At 45.1% G+C, this 20,104-nt stretch overlaps 1 protein-coding gene across 1 annotated transcript in view; it reads left to right on the forward strand.

Moving 5' to 3' along the window:
- The window catches only part of CATSPER3 (cation channel sperm associated 3), a 30,243-nt gene extending 10,922 nt beyond the window's left edge, over window positions 1-19,321 (forward strand). The window contains exons 3-8 of the mRNA XM_058541121.1: window positions 10,328-10,567; window positions 15,610-15,792; window positions 16,502-16,642; window positions 17,006-17,125; window positions 18,014-18,171; window positions 19,159-19,321. Coding sequence (XP_058397104.1) covers window positions 10,328-10,567; window positions 15,610-15,792; window positions 16,502-16,642; window positions 17,006-17,125; window positions 18,014-18,171; window positions 19,159-19,264 — 948 coding nt within the window. The 3' untranslated portion in view covers window positions 19,265-19,321. The remainder of the gene's footprint in view (window positions 1-10,327; window positions 10,568-15,609; window positions 15,793-16,501; window positions 16,643-17,005; window positions 17,126-18,013; window positions 18,172-19,158) is intronic.
- Window positions 19,322-20,104: the final 783 nt, after the last annotated feature.

Here is a 20,104-nt window from a genome sequence, read left to right on the forward strand (position 1 = left end):
AAGAAATACGAAAGAAATCAAAATGGTACACTACAAAAAAGTCAAACACAAAAGAAAGCAGTAATGGAGGAATTAAGGAATGAAAAAAATGTGACATGTAAAAAACAGTTAGTGGGGCTGGACCAGTGACGTAGTGGTTAAATGCGCGTGCTCCACTTTGGCAGCCCGGGGTTCTCAGGTTCGGATCCTGGGCGCACACCAACACACTGCTTGTCAAGCCATGCTGTGGTGGTGTCCCATATAAAGTAGAGGAAGATGAAGATGGGCACAGATGTTAGCCAAGGGCCAATCTTCCTCAGCAAAAAAAAAAAAAAAAAAGATTATTGACATCAGATGTTAGCTCAGGGCTAATCTTTCTCACCAAAAAAACAAACAAAAAAAACCCCCAAAACAAATAGCAAAATGGCAGAAGTATTTTCTTCCTTATCATTAATTACTTTAAAGGTAAATGGATTAAACTCTCCAATTAAGATAGAAAGGATTATTAAAAAAATCCAAATATATGCTGTCTATAAGAGATTTGCTTTAGATCCAAAAATACAAATAAGTTGAAAGTGAAAGAATGGAAAAAGATATTCCATGCAAATAGAAACCAAAGGAGAGCTGGAGTGGCTATACTAATATCAGACAAAATAGACATTAAGGCTAAAACTGTTACAAGGACAAAGAAGGACGTTATATGTTGACACAAGAGTCATCAAGAAGAAATAATAGTTTTTATCAAGTGCATATAGAGCTTTCTCCAGGATAGACCATATGTTAGGCCACAAAACAAGTCTCAACAAATTAAGAAATATTGGAATCATACAAAGTATCTTTGACAATAATGGAATGAAACTAGAAATCAATAACAGCAGGAAAATTGGAAAAATTTCAAATATATGGAAATTAAACAACACACTCTTAAACAATAAAAGAAGAAATCACAAGGGAGATTAGAAAATACTTTAAGACAAATGAAAATGAAAATACAACATAATAAAACATAGGACGCAGCAGAAGCAGTGCTCAGAGGGAAATTTATACCTATAAATGCCTGCATTAGAAAAAAAGAAAGATCTCAAATTAATAATCTAACTTGACACCTTAAGGAACTAGAAAAAGCAGATAAAACTAAACCTAAAGTTAGCAGAAGAAAGGAAATAAAAAAGATTAGAATGAGATAAACCAAATATATAATAGAGAAACAATGGAGAAAATCAACAAAATCAAAATTTTGTTCTTCGAAAAGATCAACAAAATTGACAAGTCTTTAGCTAGATTGATTAAGAAAAATAAGAGAAGACTCAAATGATTAATACCAGAAATGAAAGTTGGGACATTACTACAGACCTTATAAAATAAAACGGGTTATAGGAGAATACTATAAACAATTGTAGGCCAACAAATTAGATAACCTAGATGAAATGGACAAATTCGTAGAAACACACCAACTACCAAACTGACTCAGGAAGAAGTAGAAAACAGACCTATTGGAACAGACCTATAACAAGTAAAGAGATTGAATCACTAATCAAAAACCTCCCAACAAAGAAATGCCAGGGACCAGATGGCTTCACTGGTTAATTCTACCTTGAATTTAAAGAAGAATGAACAACAATCCTTCTCAAACTCTTCCGAAAAATGGAAGAGGAGGCAATATTTAGAACTCATTCCATGAGGCCAGCATTACCCTGAAACCAAAGCCAGACAAAGACATCGCAAGAAAACAAAACCACAAATAATCCTTATGAGTATAGATGCAAAAATCCTCATTGAGATACTAACAAACCGAATCCAGCAGCATACTTAAAAGGATTATCCACCATGACCAAGTGGGATTTATCCCAGGAATGCAAGGGTGGTTCAACATATGAAAATCAATCAATGTAACACACCGATAGAATGAAGGAAAAAATCTACACAATTGCCTCGGTTGATGCTGAAAAAGCATTTGACAAAATCCAACACTCTTTCATGATTAAAAAAATAAAACAAACTAGAAATAGAAGGGAAATTCTTTAGCCTGATAAAGGGTATTTATGAAAAAATCCACAGCTAACATCATACTCAATGGTGAAAGACTAAAAGTCTTTCCCCTAAGATCAGGAACAAGACAAAGATGCCTGCTTTCACCATTATTCAACATTGTACTGGAAGTTCTAGCCAGAGCAATTAGTCAAGAAAAAGAAATAAAAACTATGCAAATTAGAATGGAAGAAGTGAAATGATCTTTATTTGCAGATGACTTGATCTTATATACACACAAAATCCTAAAGAATACACACACACACACACACACACACACAAAACTATTATAGCTATTAAACAAATTCAGCAAAGTTGCAGGATACAAGATCAACAACAAAAATCAGTTGTATTTTTATACACTAACAATGAACAACCTGAAATGGAAACTAAGAAAATTCTGTTTACAATAGCATCCAAAGTAATATTATACCTAGGAATAAAATTAACTAAGGAGATGAAAGATGTGTATGCTGAAAATTATAAAACATTGCTGAAAGAAATTAAGTAAGACCTAAATAAATGGACAGACATCCTGTATTCCTGGATTAGAAGACTTGTTAAGAAGACTTTCCGAAGAGATCTACAAATTCAATGGAATCCCTATCAAAATTTCAACAGGGCTGGCCCCATGGCTTAGCGGTTAAGTGCGCACGCTCTGCTGCTGGCGGCCCGGGTTCAGATCCTGGGCACGCACTGACGCACCGCTTCTCTGGTCATGCTGAGGCCGTGTCCCACATACAGCAACTAGAAGGATGTGCAGCTATGACTACAACTATCTACTGGGGCTTTGGGGAAAAAATAAATAAATAAAATTATAAAAATAAAATTTCAACAGCCTTTTTTTTTTTTTTTCCCCAAGAAATTGAAAAGCAGAGCCTCAAATTCATTTAGGTGTGCAAAGGGCTGTGACTAGCCAAAACAATATTGAAAATGAAGAACAAAGTTGGAGAACTTGCACTTTCTGACTTACAAGTTACTGCAAAGATACAGTAATCAAAACTGTGGTACTAGCATAAGGATAGACATAGACCTATGGAATAGAATTGAAACTCTAGAGATAAATCCAAATGTCTATAGCCAATTGATTTTTGACAAGGGTGCAAAGACAATTCAGTAGGGGAAATAATAATCTCTTCATCAAATAGTGCTGGGGCAACTTTATATCCACATGCAAAAGAGTTCAAGTTGGACCCCTACCTCACACCATATACAAAAATTAACTCAAAATGGATCAACATCCTAAATATAGAAGCTAGAACTGTTAGAAGAATACATAGGGGTAAATCTTCATGACTTTGGGTTTGGCAATAGATTCTTAGATATGATACCAAAAGCACAAGCAACAAAAGAAAAATAGATAAATTGGACTTCATCAAAATTAAAAACATTTGTGAATAAGGACACTATAAAGAGAGTGAAAAGATCACCCACACAATGGGAGAAAATATTTGCAAATCATTTATCTGATAAGGGATAAATATCTGGACTACACAAAGAACTTCTACAACTCAACAACAAAACAAACAACCCAATTTGAACATGGGAAAAGGACTTGAATAGACATTTCTGCAAAGAAGATATACAAATAACTAATAAGCACATGAAAATTTGTTCAACATCACTAGTTATTAGAATGAGAAATACAAATCAAAACCACAATGAGATACAATTTCACACCCATTAGGATAGCTACTATAAAAACAAAAAAACCATAAAATGGAAAATAACAAGTGTGGGTGAAGATGTGGAGAAATTAGAACACTTGTGTATTGCTGGTGGGAATGTAAAATCATGCAGCTACTGTAGAAAACAGTTTGGCAGCTCCTCAAAAAGTTAAACATAGAATTACCATACGATCCAGCAGTTCCACTTCCAGGTGTATACCCAAAAGAATTGAAAGCAGGGACTCAGATACTTGTATATCCATGTTCATAGCAGCATTATTCACAATAGCCAAAAGGTGGAAGCAACCCAAGTGTCCCTTGACAGATGAATGGATAAAGAAAATGTGGTATATATACATAAAATAGAATATTATTTGGCCTTAAAAAAGAAAGAAATTCTGGGGCTGGCCGGTGGCGTAGCAGTTAAGTGTGCATGCTCTGCTTCAGCGGCCCAGGGTTCGTGGGTTCAGATCCCGGGCACACACTGATGCACTGCTTGTCAAGCCATGCTGTGGCAGTGTCCCATATAAAGTAGAGGGAGATGGGCACAGATTTTAGCCCAGGGCCAGTCTTCCTCAGAAAGAAGAGGAGGATTGGCATCGGATGTTGGCTCAGGGCTAAACTTCCACACCAAAAAAAAAAAAAAAAAAAGAATGAAATTCTGATACATGCTATAATGTGGAGGAACCTTGAAAACATTAGGCTAAGTGAAATAAACCAGACACAAAGGGCAAATATTGTATATTTTCACTTATATGAAGTACCTAGAATAGGCAAATTCATACAGACAGAAAGTAGAATAGAGTTTACTAGGAGCTGGGGGGAGAGGAGAATGGGAAGTTATTGTTTGTTGAGTAGAGTTTCCGTTAGGGATGATGCAATAGTTCTGGAAATGGATAGTGGTGATGGGTGCGCAATATTGTGAATGTACTTAATTCCACTGAATTAATTGTACACCTAAAAATGATTAAAATGATAAATTTTATGTTATGTATATTTTACCACAATAAAAAAAACAAAGGTAATAAATACTAAAAACTAAAAAATCCACTATGGAATTCTGTAATTTAAAATGATGAATTTTATGGTATGTGAATTATATTTCAATTTAAAAAATTGACCTTTTGGAAAAGAGCAATAGAATAAAATCAAAAAGAGGGAAAAAGGAAGGAAAAGAAGGAAAATACAAAGAAGGAAATAGTAAAGATAAGAGCAAAAATTAATGAAATAGAAAACAAAGATTCAATAGAAAGAATCGAAAAGCCCAGAGTTAGATCTTAGAAAATAATTATAAAATAACTTTCTTCATGAGACAATCAGGATAAATAGAAGCCCTGAATCATGTTAGGACTTAAAAAGAGAAATTACAGATACAGTAGATATCAGAAATCTAATATTTTTATGCCAATAAATTTGAAAACCTAGCTGAAATAAGACAATTTTCTAGGAAAAAAATTCACAAAACTGACTCTTAATAAAAAAGCAAAAACCTGAAATAATCTTTGTATGTCCATATATAATGGCTATGAAGGCCATATATAATGGCTATTGTGAAAATGGCGTTAATGGCTACAAAGTGTTGATCTAGTAGTTAAAAATTTCCATCTCCCCAAACAAAGAAGCCTGGACTAGATGGTTTTATATTTGTGGAAGATATATTTCTAGACATATAAAATGCTTCCAGTGATTAGATAAATGTGTATATCTGCCCTGCCCGCAGACAGTTCATTTTGTGAAGCTAGTATAACTTTTCTGCCAAAACTAGACAAGGACAGTATGAAAAAGCAAAATTACACCCAACTTTATGAACTTGGACACAAAAATCCCAAAGAGAATATTAGGAAACCAAATTTAAAAACATATGAAAAAGATAATATACCATTGCCAAGTTGGATTTTTCTAGGAATGCAAGTATTTGAAAAGTCTGCACATTTTATTAACCAGCTTAAAATATTAAAGAAGAAAAAACCCCACAAGATCATTTCAAGAGATGCAGGAAAAAAAAGTTTATCATGAATACGCTTCATGTTAAAAACTTAGCAAACTAGGAATAGAAGGATTTATTTTTAACCTGATTAAGGGTATCTATGAAAAACCTATATCAAAATTCACGCTCGGTAGTGAAACTTGAGCAGTATTCACTTTATAGTAGTATTCCAATTATTATTGATAAGATTTGTATTTGTGTCTTAGCCAAGGTATAATAGCAGAAAAAGAAATAAAAAGCATTAAGAATTAGAAAGAAAGTTTTAAAAAACTGTCATTATTCACAAGTAATATAATTTCTGCATAGAAATCTCAAAAGAATCTGAAAAAATTATTAATAAAGTTAATACTAATTAATAAAGTTAACAAAAATAATTAAGTCCAGCAAGTTTGCTGGATATTTGATTAATAAATGAAATTAATTGTATTTACTATATCAGCAACAAAAATGATAGCACTTCTTGGGGCCGGCCCTGTGGCTTAGCGGTTAAATGCGTGCGCTCCACTGCTGGCAGACCAGGTTTGGATCCCAGGCGCGCACAGACGCACTGCTTGTCCGGCCATGCTGAGGTGGCGTCCCACATAAGCAACTAGCAGGATGTGCAACTATGACATACAACTATCTGCTGGGGCTTTGGGGAGAAAAAGGGGAAAAACAAAGGAGGAGGATTGGCAATAGATGTTAGCTCAGGGCCGGTCTTCCTCAGCAAAAGCGGAGGATTGGCATGGATGTTAGCTCAGGGCTGATCTTCCTCACACACACACAAAAAAGCACTTCTAATAACAAAATATAAAAAGTACTTAAAGGCAAATCTAATAAAAGATTTGTTTGATCTTTAAGGAGAAAAAAAGATGTGTAAAAGTCATTAAAGAGGACATAAAGAAATGGAAAGATATATCAGATCATGAATAGAAAGGCTCAGTGTCTTAAAGATGCAATCTCCCCCAATTAATCTATAAAATCAATGCAATTCCAATAAGAAGTTTGGCAGGATTTTTTATGGGTTGTCAAAAGCTGATGCTAAAACTTAGATAAAAGAATGAAAGACAGGGGGCCGGCCCGGTGGCATAGTGGTTGGGTGCGCGCGCTCTGCTGCGGGGGCCCGAGGGTTCACAGGTTCAGATCCTGGGCGTGCACCGACTCACCGCTTGTCAAGCCATGCTGTGGCGGCGTCCCATATAAAGTAGAGGAAGATGGGCACGGGTGTTGGCTGGCAGCCGGTCTTCCTCAGCAGAAAGAGGAGGATTGGCATCTGATGTTAGCTCAGGGCTGATCTTCCTCACAAAAAAAAAAAAAAGAGAATGAAAGAGAAAAATCAAGATAAGTTTGAAAGTTAAAAGGGGAGAAGACTTGATTTACCAGATAATAAGACTTTCCATGAAGCTCTAATGATTAAGGCAGGATGATGATGCATGGATAGACAGACAGACCAATGGAACAGGATAGAGTGCTCAGACACAGACCCTGGCTTGTATGGAAACCTGGTGCATGTCAGATGAGTGGTGAAAGGGTAGATTCTTTATTAAATGCTACTAGGACGATTGGTTGTGCAACTGAGAAAAAATACAGTTGGATCTCTACCTCACAGTGCACACAGCTGGATTAACGACCTAACTGAAAAGGTGAAACTTTAAAATGTTTAGAAGAAAATATAGAATATATGAGCTCAGGAGGGAAAGGTTTCTTAAGATACAAAAATACATAAACTATGAGGAAAAAGTTTGGTTAATTTGATTCCATTAAAATTTTTAACTTCTATTCATCAAAAGATCATTAAAGGGGCCGGCCTGGTGGCACAGGGGTTGAGTACGCGTGCTCTGCTGTGGCGGCCCGGGGTTCGCAGGTTCGGATCCCTGGCGTGCACTGACTCACCGCTTGTTAAGCCATGCTGTGGCGGCATCCCATATAAAGTAGAGGAAGATGGGCCCAGATGTTAGCCCAGGGGCAGTCTTCCTCAAGAAAAAAGGAGAGGATTGGCATCGGATGTTAGCTCAGGGCTAGTCCTCCTCACAAAAAAATTTAAAAAAAAGGTCATTAAAGAGATGAAAAGATAAATCAGTGTAGGAGAAGATATTTGCAACACATATCGCAGGTAAAGGATTAAGGTTCAAAATATTTGAAATATCGATTGCCTTCCAAATCAATAAGAAAAACACAAACAATTCAGCAGAAAATTTGGCAATTTACAATTTAAACATAAGATGCCCAACTTCATTAATAATTCAAGAAATGACAATTAAAATTAAAAATAAGATACCATTTCATATTCATCAGACTGACAAAAATTAAGCCCGACAGTAGGAAGTGTTGGTAAGGATGTAACACAATAGGAACAGGACTGATCTTAAAGTAAACTGGTACAATAGCTTCAGAAAACAATTTGGCAATATCCAATGAAGTTGAAGATGCTCATATCTCACAACCCAGTAATTCCACTCCTACGTATATAATAGAGAAACTTTACACATGTGTACAAGAAAACACAAGAATTGTTCAAACGTTTTGTATTATTATACTGTTTGCAGTAGTAAAAAATTATAAACAAACTAAATATCACTCAACAGGTAACTGAATAAACTGTAGTATTTTCATAAGTGGAATTGCTCAATAGTGGTGAAAACAATAGACTAAGTTTGCACATATCAACGTGGATGAATATCATAGACATAATTTTAAATGAAAAACAAATTGCTGAAGAATACTTTAGTGTATATACTATTTATGTAATGTGTAAAAAATGTAAACCAATACCATGTATTTTTAGGGATCCATATGTGATAAAAATATAAAATACACGAGAGTGACATACTCTAGATTTATAATAGGATTACCTTTGTGGCAAGGGAAGGAGATTCAATCAATGAGGGATCCATAAGAGACTCTGCCTGTCATGGTAATATTTTATTTCTTAAACTGGGTAGTAGTATATGATTGTTTATTTTATTATTCTTTGTGCCTTTTTGTGTATCTTAGATGTTACATAGTAGTTAAAAAAATAAAAGTGTATGTAAATGATTGCCTTGTGGAGAACACAAATATAAAAATATACAGGACAAATAAAAACACCAGCTGCCCTAACGTTATCTAAAAGGATAATTGTGGCTTGAGTTACAATTTCTAGTGACAGCATCTGACATATATTTAAAAGGTGGTGTATGTATCTCAAAAGCCTTTCTATTTCCCTCCAGAAACTCTCTCTAGCCCTCCTTCAACCCAGCCCAAACTCATCTCAGTTAAAGGCACCATGGTTTACCCACTTGCTCTGCCTGAAACACTAGAGTCTTCTTTGCCTTCTCTCTTCCCTATGCATCCTGAGTCTATCAGCAAGTCCTGTCATCACTGCCTACAAAATACATCCGGAATCTGGCCTCTTCTCTTCAACTCCACACTACTCTCCAATCCAATCCAATCTAACCTCATCTCTTGCCTGGATGACTGCTAGAAATAATTCTACTACTATTGCCTTCTCCTCTGTAACCAGCCTCCAGGTTGCTATTCTTACTAGCTTCCTCACAGTCTCTTTTTCACCAAGATCTCTTAAAAATGTAAATCAGTTCATATCACTCCCTGGCTCAGAATCCTCCAACACTGAGGTTAAAATTCAAAGCTCTCACCAGGCTGCAAGCCCCTCCCTACAAGGCCCACCTCTCTAGCTACATCTCCTGCCCTGCTCTCCCCTGCTGTCTAGCCATGCTGACTTTGCGGTTCTTTGAGCAACCCCTTTCTTGCTGTAGGGCCATTGGACTTGCCATTGGGAAGCATTCTCCCAGTTTATTATGGCTCCATTCACCACCTTTCCTAAAATAGCTGCCATGACTGCCCCTCCCCCACCAGACCAGTCCCTATGGCCCCTTTAACTGTTTCATTTTCCTTCCTATTAGATGTTATGTTATATATGTATTTGTTTAAGCATGTATTTCTGTCTCCTCTACTAGATTGTAAGCTTCCTGGGAGCCGAGCATTTTCTGTCTTATTCATTGTTGCATTTCCCAGGGCTTAAAATGGTGCTTGCTTGGCGCTTGGTAGATGGTGAATCAAAGCTTCTTCAATGAATGAATGCATTGATGATAAGGAAAACTTAGATGACTCAAAAGTACCTTTTGGTAAAAACAAAGCCACTGGAGTTGTAGATGCATGAGAAGAATTTGAATAAGATTGTTTCATAAGGTATAAAAATGGAAAAACAGCAGAATATTCTTCAGAAACAGATTAGTTAACGGATTTTAAGTGTATGTGATTAATAGAGTAAATATAGGTAGTTATTTGAGTATTTCATCTATATTCCTAAAAGTGTGGATATTCAGGTTGGCCAGAAAACTCTTGGGATCTTCTATTGGGAAAACATATGTTGAGTTGCCTTATACTGGGGCCTAGATAGTCATTCTGTCAGTCAGTCAGTCAGTCATTCCCAAGCACTCTGGGTCAAACCTAGCCCCAGGCTTAGGGCCACAGGGTAGGGAAGACACAGAAGGAGAAGGGAATCAGGCACGCTGTGTGTCCGCTGTGTGCCAGGGACTCTGCCTGAGTTGTCTCTCAGGTGGGTGACTTAGGAACACTCTCCCCCCAATAATACGCACACCTGATTGAGTGGCCCAGGCAGGGAGAGGGCCAGGACTACAGGGCTCTGCAGCTTGATCTGACCCTCCAAACCTTGCCACCCCTGCAGGTCTCAGAGCTCATTTTTGTGTCCATCTATAGCTCCGAGTTCTGCATGAAGCTCTACGTGGACCCCATCAACTACTGGAAGGATGGCTACAACCTGCTAGATGTGATCATTATCATCACTGTCTTCATTCCCTACAGTCTCCACAAGATCAAGGGCAAGCACTACCCCTACCTCCACATTGCTGATGGCATACAGTCCCTGCGCATTCTCAAGCTCATCACCTATAGCCGTGGCATCCGGGTGAGGAACCTGGGGGTGTTCTGGTGCTGGTGCAGGCGATAGGGCCCATCTGCCCACCAGCCCCTGATGAAATAATAATTCTCCTACTATCATCCAGTTATTGAGTTCTACTGTGTAGCAGGTTGATCTTTACCAATATTATCTCATTTAATCTTAAAACAGTCGTAGGAAAGTATTATTAGCTCCATTTTATGGATGAAGAAATTGAGACCCAAGGTCACTTGGCAGTTAGATGCCAGAGCTGAGATTTGAAAGGTGTGTCCGACTCCAGGGGCCATCTGAAATTTTCCTCTGTTCTGTGCTGCAAAGTGACTGATTTTCTTATGGCACAGACTCTTTGAAATACATGCCCAGGAGTCTCCAGCTTTTTGGTGGCCCTGGCCACTCACTGCTTTCCCTAAACAGCTAAATATCTGCTGCTCCTCTGGATGGAAATAGTCTCATTACTTTGTTCAGGCAGCTCTGGGAATACTGCTCCTGCTGAGAAGTCTTCCTGGGTTGCTGGAATTCATGGGGTTACGAACCTCAGAGCTGACCCAACTGTGCCCTGAGCATTCATCCTGGACACAGTATGTTTGCCCTGGCTCTGCACCCAGTATCCATGCTTCTCCAGGAAGGGGTTGGTTTGGATTTATTTGACCAGTCAGGGTGTGTCAGCCTGTTCTGTTGAGAGACTGCCCTTAGCCCGCCTACGTATCTGTCTGTCTAGGGCCTAGGCCTGACACTCAGGGAGCCCCAGTCCTGGGTGGAGAAGATAAGGAGAATGTTAGAGAGCTCCCCCTGCCACAGACCCCATTCATTTATTTCTTGCTGTCATGTAGTCACATACCTGTGTGTGTGTCCCCCTCCCAGTAGTCCAGCCTTCGTTCTCCTTTTCTTCATGACGAGGCTCCTGGAAAGAGATGTCTGTACTCTCGGTCCCCCTTCCTTATCTGTCATGTGTACCCTGGCTTCTTCTCTCTATTCCAAAGTAATTAGCCTCTCTGAGGTTGCCAACAGCCCCCTTGTCACCAAGTCCACTGGCCATTTCCCTCGGTACCCTTGTCACTGCTTTCTCCTGGTTTTCCTCCGGCCTCTTGTGCATGCTTTCTCTGGTGCGTGTTTTCTATGCCTGGCCCATAAGTGTTGTTTTCTCAGGACTATGTCCTGAGTTCTCTTCTCTTCTCGCTCTGCATATTTTCGTTGGGTGATCTTTCTACTTTTCAGGGGTCTTTACCGGCCACGTCTCTCTCTTTCACCTTCAGACCCAACTGCCTCCTGGACATCTCATGTGCTCCTCAAACTCAACATATCTCAACTGGAAGTCATCACTCTCCCCACCCCCACCCTCAAATCCCCAAACCTGACTCCTCCTCCTATATTTTGTCTTTGGTGAAGACCCCCACCCCCATTCAACTGCCAAGTGATAAATTGGAGTGTCAGCTTTGACTCCTCTTTCTCAAAGTCCTATTGCATGGCCTCCTAAATAGTTATTGACTTGTCCACATGTTTTCACCCCCCACAGCTATCATCTTTTCTCCATCACCATCCACCTGTATGTGGATTCCCACAATGGCTTCCCACACTACTGAGAGCCCTGGAGCAGAAATACCTCAGCAGCTGGGAGGAATCTCTAAAGTGTCCATCAAATCATGGCACCCTTCATTTTAAAGTTGAAAGTGGCTCCCCTTGTTTGTAGGCTAGAGACAGACCCTATAATGTTTCTAGAAGGGAGGAAGGGGAGTGTCTGAGGTACTGGGCATTGGAGTTGATGTTAGAGAGGGATGAGAGGAAGGCAGGTGGACAGGAAAGAAGACTGGAGGTCCCTGGGAGGTACGTGCCAGGTGGTGGGTACCTCAGAGTGAGAGAGTGATCAGATGGTGGAAAGTGTAGCTTAGTTTTTCCAGGTGTTTGGCACCAAGGGAACAGGGGCCTAAAGTGGTGTAAGGGTCACTGGAGATGAGGAAGTCAAGGGATGAAGAGGCCTAGGGGACGGTCAGTATTCCATAGAGATACTGAAGGCCCCCAGGATAATAGCAGGATGGGGTGGAGCCCAGAAGCAGAGATTCCAAGATGTGAGGAGGAGTGGGAAGCTGGAAGGTTAGCCCTGCCCAGAAACAGGGGCTTTTGCCCATAGAGGCAGGGACTTCGAGGATAAGGCAGAGAGTGGCCTCCTGAATCAGGTCAAGGGGATAGACAGCCTCCCTTGAGACGGCTGCTGAGGAGTGATATCCTCAGTCAAGATACGATGTTCAGGTGAGGCCAGGAGAGGGATCACCATGGAATGAACCTGCACGAAACCTGTGGAAGTCATGCAAGGAAGGAGGTGATGGCAGTGGGCTGAAGGAAAGGAAGCCCAGGGCTGTGCAGGGAGGAGGGAAGCAGGAAGGATTGGTGGCAGGAGGGTCTTCCATCTTGGGAGTAAGGGGAAGGGTGGTGACCTGGAATGGCGCCTTGTGAGGCTGAGGGCACTAGTTGCCTGCTGAGTGCTCATCTTGGCGTGTCGTGGCAGCCTGGTCAAAGGCTAAGGCCTGAAGGTGCCTGAGGCTTAGGGCTTGACAGGGAGAGCCCATCCTTCCAGCCCAGGGATCCAGTGAAGGGAGCACAGCCCTCCCCACTGGCCAAGGTCTATCCCAGAGCTCAGCCTGGCTTTGCTTAGTGACTGCAGGCCTCTGCCCAGCCTTTGGTCCTTGTAGACATGCACAGGGACCCATGGGCATGCAGACACAATGTGCGTCTAGACATGTGTCCTATGTTTGACCTCAGTTTTCTGTCATTAAGCAGACTCTTGTATCCAAAAGTTGTTCCCTGGGGACCACCAGGCCCTCTGGTTGTGGCTCTTCTGTAGCCTTTGAGATGTCATTGGACCCCAGATCCCTAGGGGCACAAAAGTGACTCTGGGGTACACGCCCTCTGGATACTGGCCTGCCCAGCTGGCCAGGGAGGGCTGGAGGTGCCAAAGGTGGGCACCTGCACCTCTGTACTAATTTATACTTGTTGAGTCTAAATGAGGTTTAACAGAGCAAGCAGCCTCAGTGCCCAGAGCTGGGACTCTGGCACATTCTTGGCTCCCACCTCCTGATGAATTAAAATGACACTCTGTCTTCAACCTCGTGGCAATAAACCTGCACCTCAATGAGGAAATCATCCCTTGTTGTTTTGCACACAGAGAAGTTCTATTAGCTGGGCACCTGAGGGCCACACTGCCCCTGTTCATCTGCCTTTCAGCCTGAAGAACGACCTTCAGATGCTAGGCTGTGGTGGGAGCACCAGCCTCGCCCTTCTCTCTGCCTCCCCCTCCTTGGGGCTCATTACTTTCTCACATCAGAGCAGCCAAGCTTGGCACCTGCCCTGCCTGGAGGTCCTCTCTATACCCAGAATGCCCCAGGGCCAAGAGGACAGCTGTGGTTTGACCCAGAGCCCAGGAGAGCTGAACTGGGGTTAGGAATTGCTTTCCCAAGGAATTTGGGAGTTCAAAGTCAGGCACCTACTTGGGGCCAGGCTGTAGACCTGGAAAGCCCAGGAATTCCTCAGGAAAGGAGCTACCGGCCTATGGGGATCTGGGCAACCACCCTGGGGACTGGATTGCTGCACCTTCCAGACTCTAGACTAATGGGGCCTGCCTGGCTTGTGCTTGAAGAATGTGGCCAAGGCCAGCGGTTGGGAGTCAGGCCCACATGGGCTTTTGGAGAGTGTGACCTCTTCTCCACTGCTGTTCTCAAGGCTGCTCAGCTTTGACCGTAGGTAGCGCTGGGCCTGCAGGCTGGCCTGGAAGTGGGAGACCCAGCCTGGGCTGCTCCCCCACTCTTCTGCAGTGCCTCAGGTTCCAGCACTCGGCGCTTCCCCCTTCCCCACCTCACCTGCAGACTGCATCCCATTGCAGCATTTCTCGTGAGGACTTACCTCTTCAGTCTCAGTAGTTCTTGAGAAAGAAGTTCTGTCCCTGTCTCACAGGGAGGGGGGGCAGTTTTTTACATTTTAGCCCTTTTGGAATTAATTTCAAAACACTGATTTTCTTCCCCCATGGAGAGGAGGGAGGCATCTGGCATGCAGTCACGCCTGCACGCAGCTGCCCAACCAGTCCACATGCAGGGCAGCCCCAGTGCTCTTGGGTTGTCTCTCTGCTCCCCAAATTACCCCAAACTGCCAAAACCTCGCTGTCCTCTGTCCCAGCTCTTTCCTAGTGTTAAGCCAATAAATGGTTTCTTGGCTTAGAAACAGGGACTTCAGTGGTTGAGGGTGGTGGCACAAGGGAAAGGACTTGGGAGTTGGTCCCAGCTCTGCCATTGTACTAGAGTGTGAACCTGCCAAGCCATTCTGCTTCTCTGAGCCTCTGATCCCTCATCTTGAAATGGGAAGAATGATCACACTTACCTACCTTGAAGTTACGTCTATGACAGCATCGAGGTAGGCGAACAGGTATTGAGCACCTACTACATGCAAGACTCCAGGGCATGAAGAATGAACAATGAGGAGCCATTCACTGTGCTCCCCAGGAGTGGGCAATGCAATGGGAGATAAGACAAAAGCCCATTTCACAGGGCGGAGACTGAGGTCTCAAAATGGAGACTTGCCTGTGAAACAGGGCCCAGAAACAATGGGAAGCCACATTCCTCTCAGCCCTCTTCATTTCCACTCCCAGGGTGGCTCCCCTTCTCCTCCTGGGCCTAGAAGAGCATTCAGGGCTGGCCCTCAGCTGAGAAGCAGGAGCAGGGGCACCTTGGGATGATTACAAAGCCAGGCTGGGATTCAAGTGGAGTGCTTAGTGGTGCTGATGGGGAGACTGCCCCAGACCTAAGGCAGCATGCACCATCTGACCATAGGTGACTGAGAGTGGAGGCCAGGCATTGGTAATTATGAAACTTGTCCAGCCCTCAATCTGGGCCAGATCTCCTCCTCTCATCTCCCCTCCTTCCTTTCCCCAACTATTTATTGAGTATCCACCATGTGCCAGGCATGGCACTGGATGCTGGGGACAGCTGTGGTCTGGGTAGACTGGACTCTGTCCTTTGAGCCCCACCGGTCTGGCAGGCTTGCGTAGCCCCAGTGCCTCTGCCTTGCAGACGCTCATCACTGCTGTGGGGCAGACAGCCTACACCGTGGCCTCCGTACTCATCCTGCTCTTCGTCCTGATGTACATCTTCGCTATCTTGGGCTTCTGCCTATTTGGAGCTCCAGACAGGGGTGACCTGAACAACTGGGGGAACCTGGCTGTGGCCTTCTTTACTCTCTTCAGCTTGGCCACGGTACTGTGTTTGGGAACAGTGGTGGGGGAAGGGGCCTTAAGAAGGGACTGCCAGCTGGAGTGAGTGTGTGGACATGCTGGGCCTCACATGGGGCCTTCCCCGTGTTCATTTACTTAGCTGTGCCAGGGAAGCTGAGGGCTGGCCTCCCAGGACTAAGCAGAGGCCAGTGCCCTGGCCAGGGGTCTGTCTCTGCCTTTAATTTTGTGACTCCCTAGAGCATTTCCATTTGTCCAACAGGGTTATAAAAATTTCAAGAGTTCTCAAAAGATAATTCATTTGGATTAAGTTTAATTCAGAAGTGAAACCCGTGTCACAAAGCCTTTTTGGGAACAGGCTGTCACAAATCCACCCAGAATAAGTCAGCAAAGCCCAAGTCTAGAAATATAGACTCTGTTGGACGCTAGAAAGACTGGGGTCTTTCCAAAGGAGGGCCTAGCAGAGAGGCAGTGTCTTGTTGGGGAGGATGGGAAGCCTTTTGGAGAAGAGTCCCCAGGGCACCTTGGCCAGAAGTACCCCCACCCAGTGGTGCCCTTCATCCCCAGGCCCCCACGTATGGACTGGAGTCAGTGGATTGGGGAGTGTTGGGGGGCTGATGTGAAGGCAGAGCCAGCTTTCTCCTCAGTGAGATTGGGGCTCCCCTAGGGTAGGTGAGAAGGAGACCTATCCCACAGGGCCTTGGCACTTGCCTTACCCTCCCCTGCCCAAGCAGGTTGATGGCTGGACAGATCTGCAGCAGCAGCTGGACGACCGGAATTTTGCTCTGAGCCGGACATTCACCATCATCTTCATCTTGCTTGCCTCCTTCGTCTTCCTCAGCATGTTCGTGGGTGTGATGATCATCCACACTGAGGTGAAGCTGCGCTTGTAAGGATCGGGGTCGGGTTAGGTGTGGTAGGTGGAGCTGTGGGCCAAGTCTCCAGGGAGGACCCTGAGCTCTGCCTCTCCTAAAGTGGAGGGGAGGTGGCCAGATGGGACCCTCCCTACCCCAGACCAACTCTTCTCTCTGAGCCGGTGCATTTCCCTGCCTCATGATGGTGGCGAGCATGACGGCCTTGGGATGTCACTGTAGCTTCAGTTGGCAGCTTGAGTTGGGGGCTGGCCCTGTGTGTGGGGTGTGGTCCTCCTGCTAAGGGGCTTGAGCAGCAGTGCAAGGCTAGCGAAGATGGATGTGCAGTGAGAGCCCACACCTTACCTCCATCCTCCCACCCTCTAGGACTCCATCAAAAAGTTTAAGCGGGAGCTGATGGTGGAGAGGCACGTGACACTCATGGAAGAGAAGCAGGTGATTCTGAAGCGGCAACAGGAGGAGGTCAGCAGGCTGATGCAGACACGGGTAGGTGATCTCGGCAGGCAGGTGGACCAGCAGATAGATGGACAGTCAGGGCTGAAGGAATGGCCGGGAAGAAGAGCCTTGGGGCCCATGTAGAGGGCAGGTGCCTCAGGCATCTGTGGCCTTAGGTAAGGTAGGTACCTACCCCCTGTATTTTCCAGGCAGGCTTTATTCTGTGCATTTTTGTGTTTCTCCAGACCTCTTAGAGTATTGAGTGCTGTGATTATAATATGTGCCTCCTTCATGGGCAAAACTCCACTGCCGGGCCCTTTGCCTGGAGCACTCTTGTTACTGAGCCCTCACTGGGTGCCAGGCAGGCACGGCCCCCATCCACTGCATGGGTGAGGCCAGAGAGGCCCTGACAGGTGTTGCTAACCTCAGGTTTCCTAAACTGGAACAAGAATGAGCACAACAGGCTGGAGATTTTCTGTCAAGTATGATACAACGTGACGGCCTTGGGGAGAGTCTGCTCTTTTTCGTCTAAGTGCTCTGAGCTCCCCGGGCCAAATCCTGAACCGCTGCCCCTCTCTCCCCATGCGGTCGATACATCCTTCCTCAGCCTCTTCTCTGAGGTGGAGACATCTGTCTGTCTTGACTGTGCCCCAGGTTTGTCCAAGGCAGGGTGAGGCTACGCTGAGCCATGCTCAGGCTCTCACCAGATCCTTCCTGTGTCACCTGTCCTCATGTGAGTGATGGTGGCTCACAAGGCTGCCTCAGTCAGGGGGTTCCAGGCTCAGCAAGGGTCAGGGTGAACCTGTGATTAGGCTCAGGACTCATCCTGGGGCCAAGGTCAGCCTCTGCCTGGGCCCCTTGTGGAGGGTCCCCAGGCATCTGTGCATCTTGGGTGTCACCTTCTCCTCATCCTTTCTCTCTTTATGCTTCCCTCTCTAGAAAAATGTTGACTACAAAAGTTTCAGTGAGCTGGTGGAGATTTTCAAGAAGACCCTGCGGCACACTGACCCCATGGTCTTGGATGATTTTGGCACTAGCCTACCCTTCATCGACGTCTACTTGTCCACTCTAGACAACCAAGACACTACGATCTACAAGTCAGTCCCAGCCCCGCCAACCCTGGCCCAAAATAGACCAGGCCCTTCCTAGTCCCTGGGCTTCCTCGAGGGTGGGACCATGTCCGGTGCTCTGGGAGAGTAAGGGGGGCGACGGGCGATGTGCAGAGTGGGTAGAGCAAGGCCCTTCTTGGGGGTGCAGGATTCCACATATGCACAGAGGCTGGGCTGCTGTGTGGACATGCCTGTGGCTGGGGAGACTCTGCTCCCCTGTCCCTCCCCAGCCCACCCTGACTCGTATTTAAATGCTGACTCTTTCGACTCACCAGGCCCCTCCACACTGACGCCTTTTCAGAGGGCAGAGGAAAGAGCACTGGCTGGCGAGTCAGGAGCTGAGGCTCCTGGTCTGATTCTGCCACTACCTTCCTCTGTGACTCTGGGCAAATCTCTGCTCCTTTCCCCTCTGACACCTGAGGGGCTGCTGAGCTGATTCTGTGAAAATAATGTATGTGAAGCTTTGAGCTTGGCCTGGGCCAGGGCTGTGCTCAGTGTAAGTTCGCTGGGTTATAACTGGCCATTACCGAGCAGGAAGGGGAGGCGCGTGGGCACTAAGGAGCCACAGTGGTCTCTTGAACAAGGAAGGATATGATCAGCCTGGCTTCTCGACAGAACCCCCCTGGAGGGCTTCATGGACTGGAGGAACTAAAAGGAGGGGATCACAGAAAGCCCACTTTTGGCCTAAGAGTGGGCCAGGCAGTGTCTGGGCCCCTCCACACAGTCACCCACTCAGAGCCCGGAAGTTTGTTGTCTCCAACCTGACACATGCGGTGAAATAACTGACTCCAGGGGCCACAGGTAGAGTGGCAGACCTGGATTCTAGCCCAGCCTGATCTGGCTCTGAAGCCCTTCCTCTTCCTTGACCCCACACCTGCCAGATGTGGTGAATGCGCAGGTGCCAGTGTGCAGTGGGCAGGGCCAGAGTGGCTCGGAGCCCAGTCCTGAGCTCAGGCCCCTCTGCTCCACTTCCAGGCTTCAAGAGCTGTACTATGAGATCGTGCATGTGCTGAGCCTGATGCTCGAAGTCTTGCCCCAGAAGGAGCAGTCCCAGTCCTCAGAAAAGGTCGATGAGAAGTAGCTGGACATGGGTATCCAGGCATTGAGAGCCTTGCAGACTGTGACAGGCCCCCCCAATAAACGCAGGCTTTCTGAGTTGGCTTTACATGGTCACTGTGATTGTGGCGTTTTCCCACCTTTGGGGGTTGGGCCTAGGTGGGTGCCTGTGAAGTCTGATTCCCCTGACACCCTCCCCACTCCACCATATGACACAGCCAGACCTGGGGAGTGGGGAGAGGGAGGCTCAAGACTCACCCTGGCCAGAGGCCACATCCAGGGGCCACACTGTCTCTCTCCTCCCTTGATCCCAGTGGCAAGGACCCACTGGGCTCCTGGGGAAGCCACATGAGGACTCCAGACCATCAGGCCTCCAGCATTCCCATCAGAGTGTATGGCTCCTTTGAGCTGGTGTGGCCTACTTCCCTCTTGGAGCCTCTGGTGGGCTCATCTATGGGGGTGTCCCCACGCCTGGCAGAGCCACATCTGTCTCTGTGGGCCCACTGCTGTGGGGATCCCACTTTGGAAGTCTACTCTGCTTTCCCCTGGGCTCACAGTGGTCATGGTGCCCCAAGAGGTGCAGCAAGGATTCTGGTGGGCTGGTCTGGAGGAGTGGCCTCCTGGCAATGCCCGGGCACCTCATATGGGGGCCAGAGGAGGGGCAGCATCAGGTGCTTGGGGCTGCTTCCCCACCCTTACAGTTAGTCAGCACTCTTCACTTAAAAGGTGGCATTTTCTGTGTCGTTTCTGGCCAGATGACTGCCAGAGGTGCCAACGTCCTGGCACCACCCGGGTCTAGCCATGATGGAGCCATCTGAAGGCCTAGGTAGGGTAGGGTGGCTGACACCCCTTGCTCCCAATTGTC

This window comes from Diceros bicornis, chromosome 1, assembly GCF_020826845.1.
Source record: "Diceros bicornis minor isolate mBicDic1 chromosome 1, mDicBic1.mat.cur, whole genome shotgun sequence".
NCBI classification, from domain to species: domain Eukaryota; kingdom Metazoa; phylum Chordata; class Mammalia; order Perissodactyla; family Rhinocerotidae; genus Diceros; species Diceros bicornis.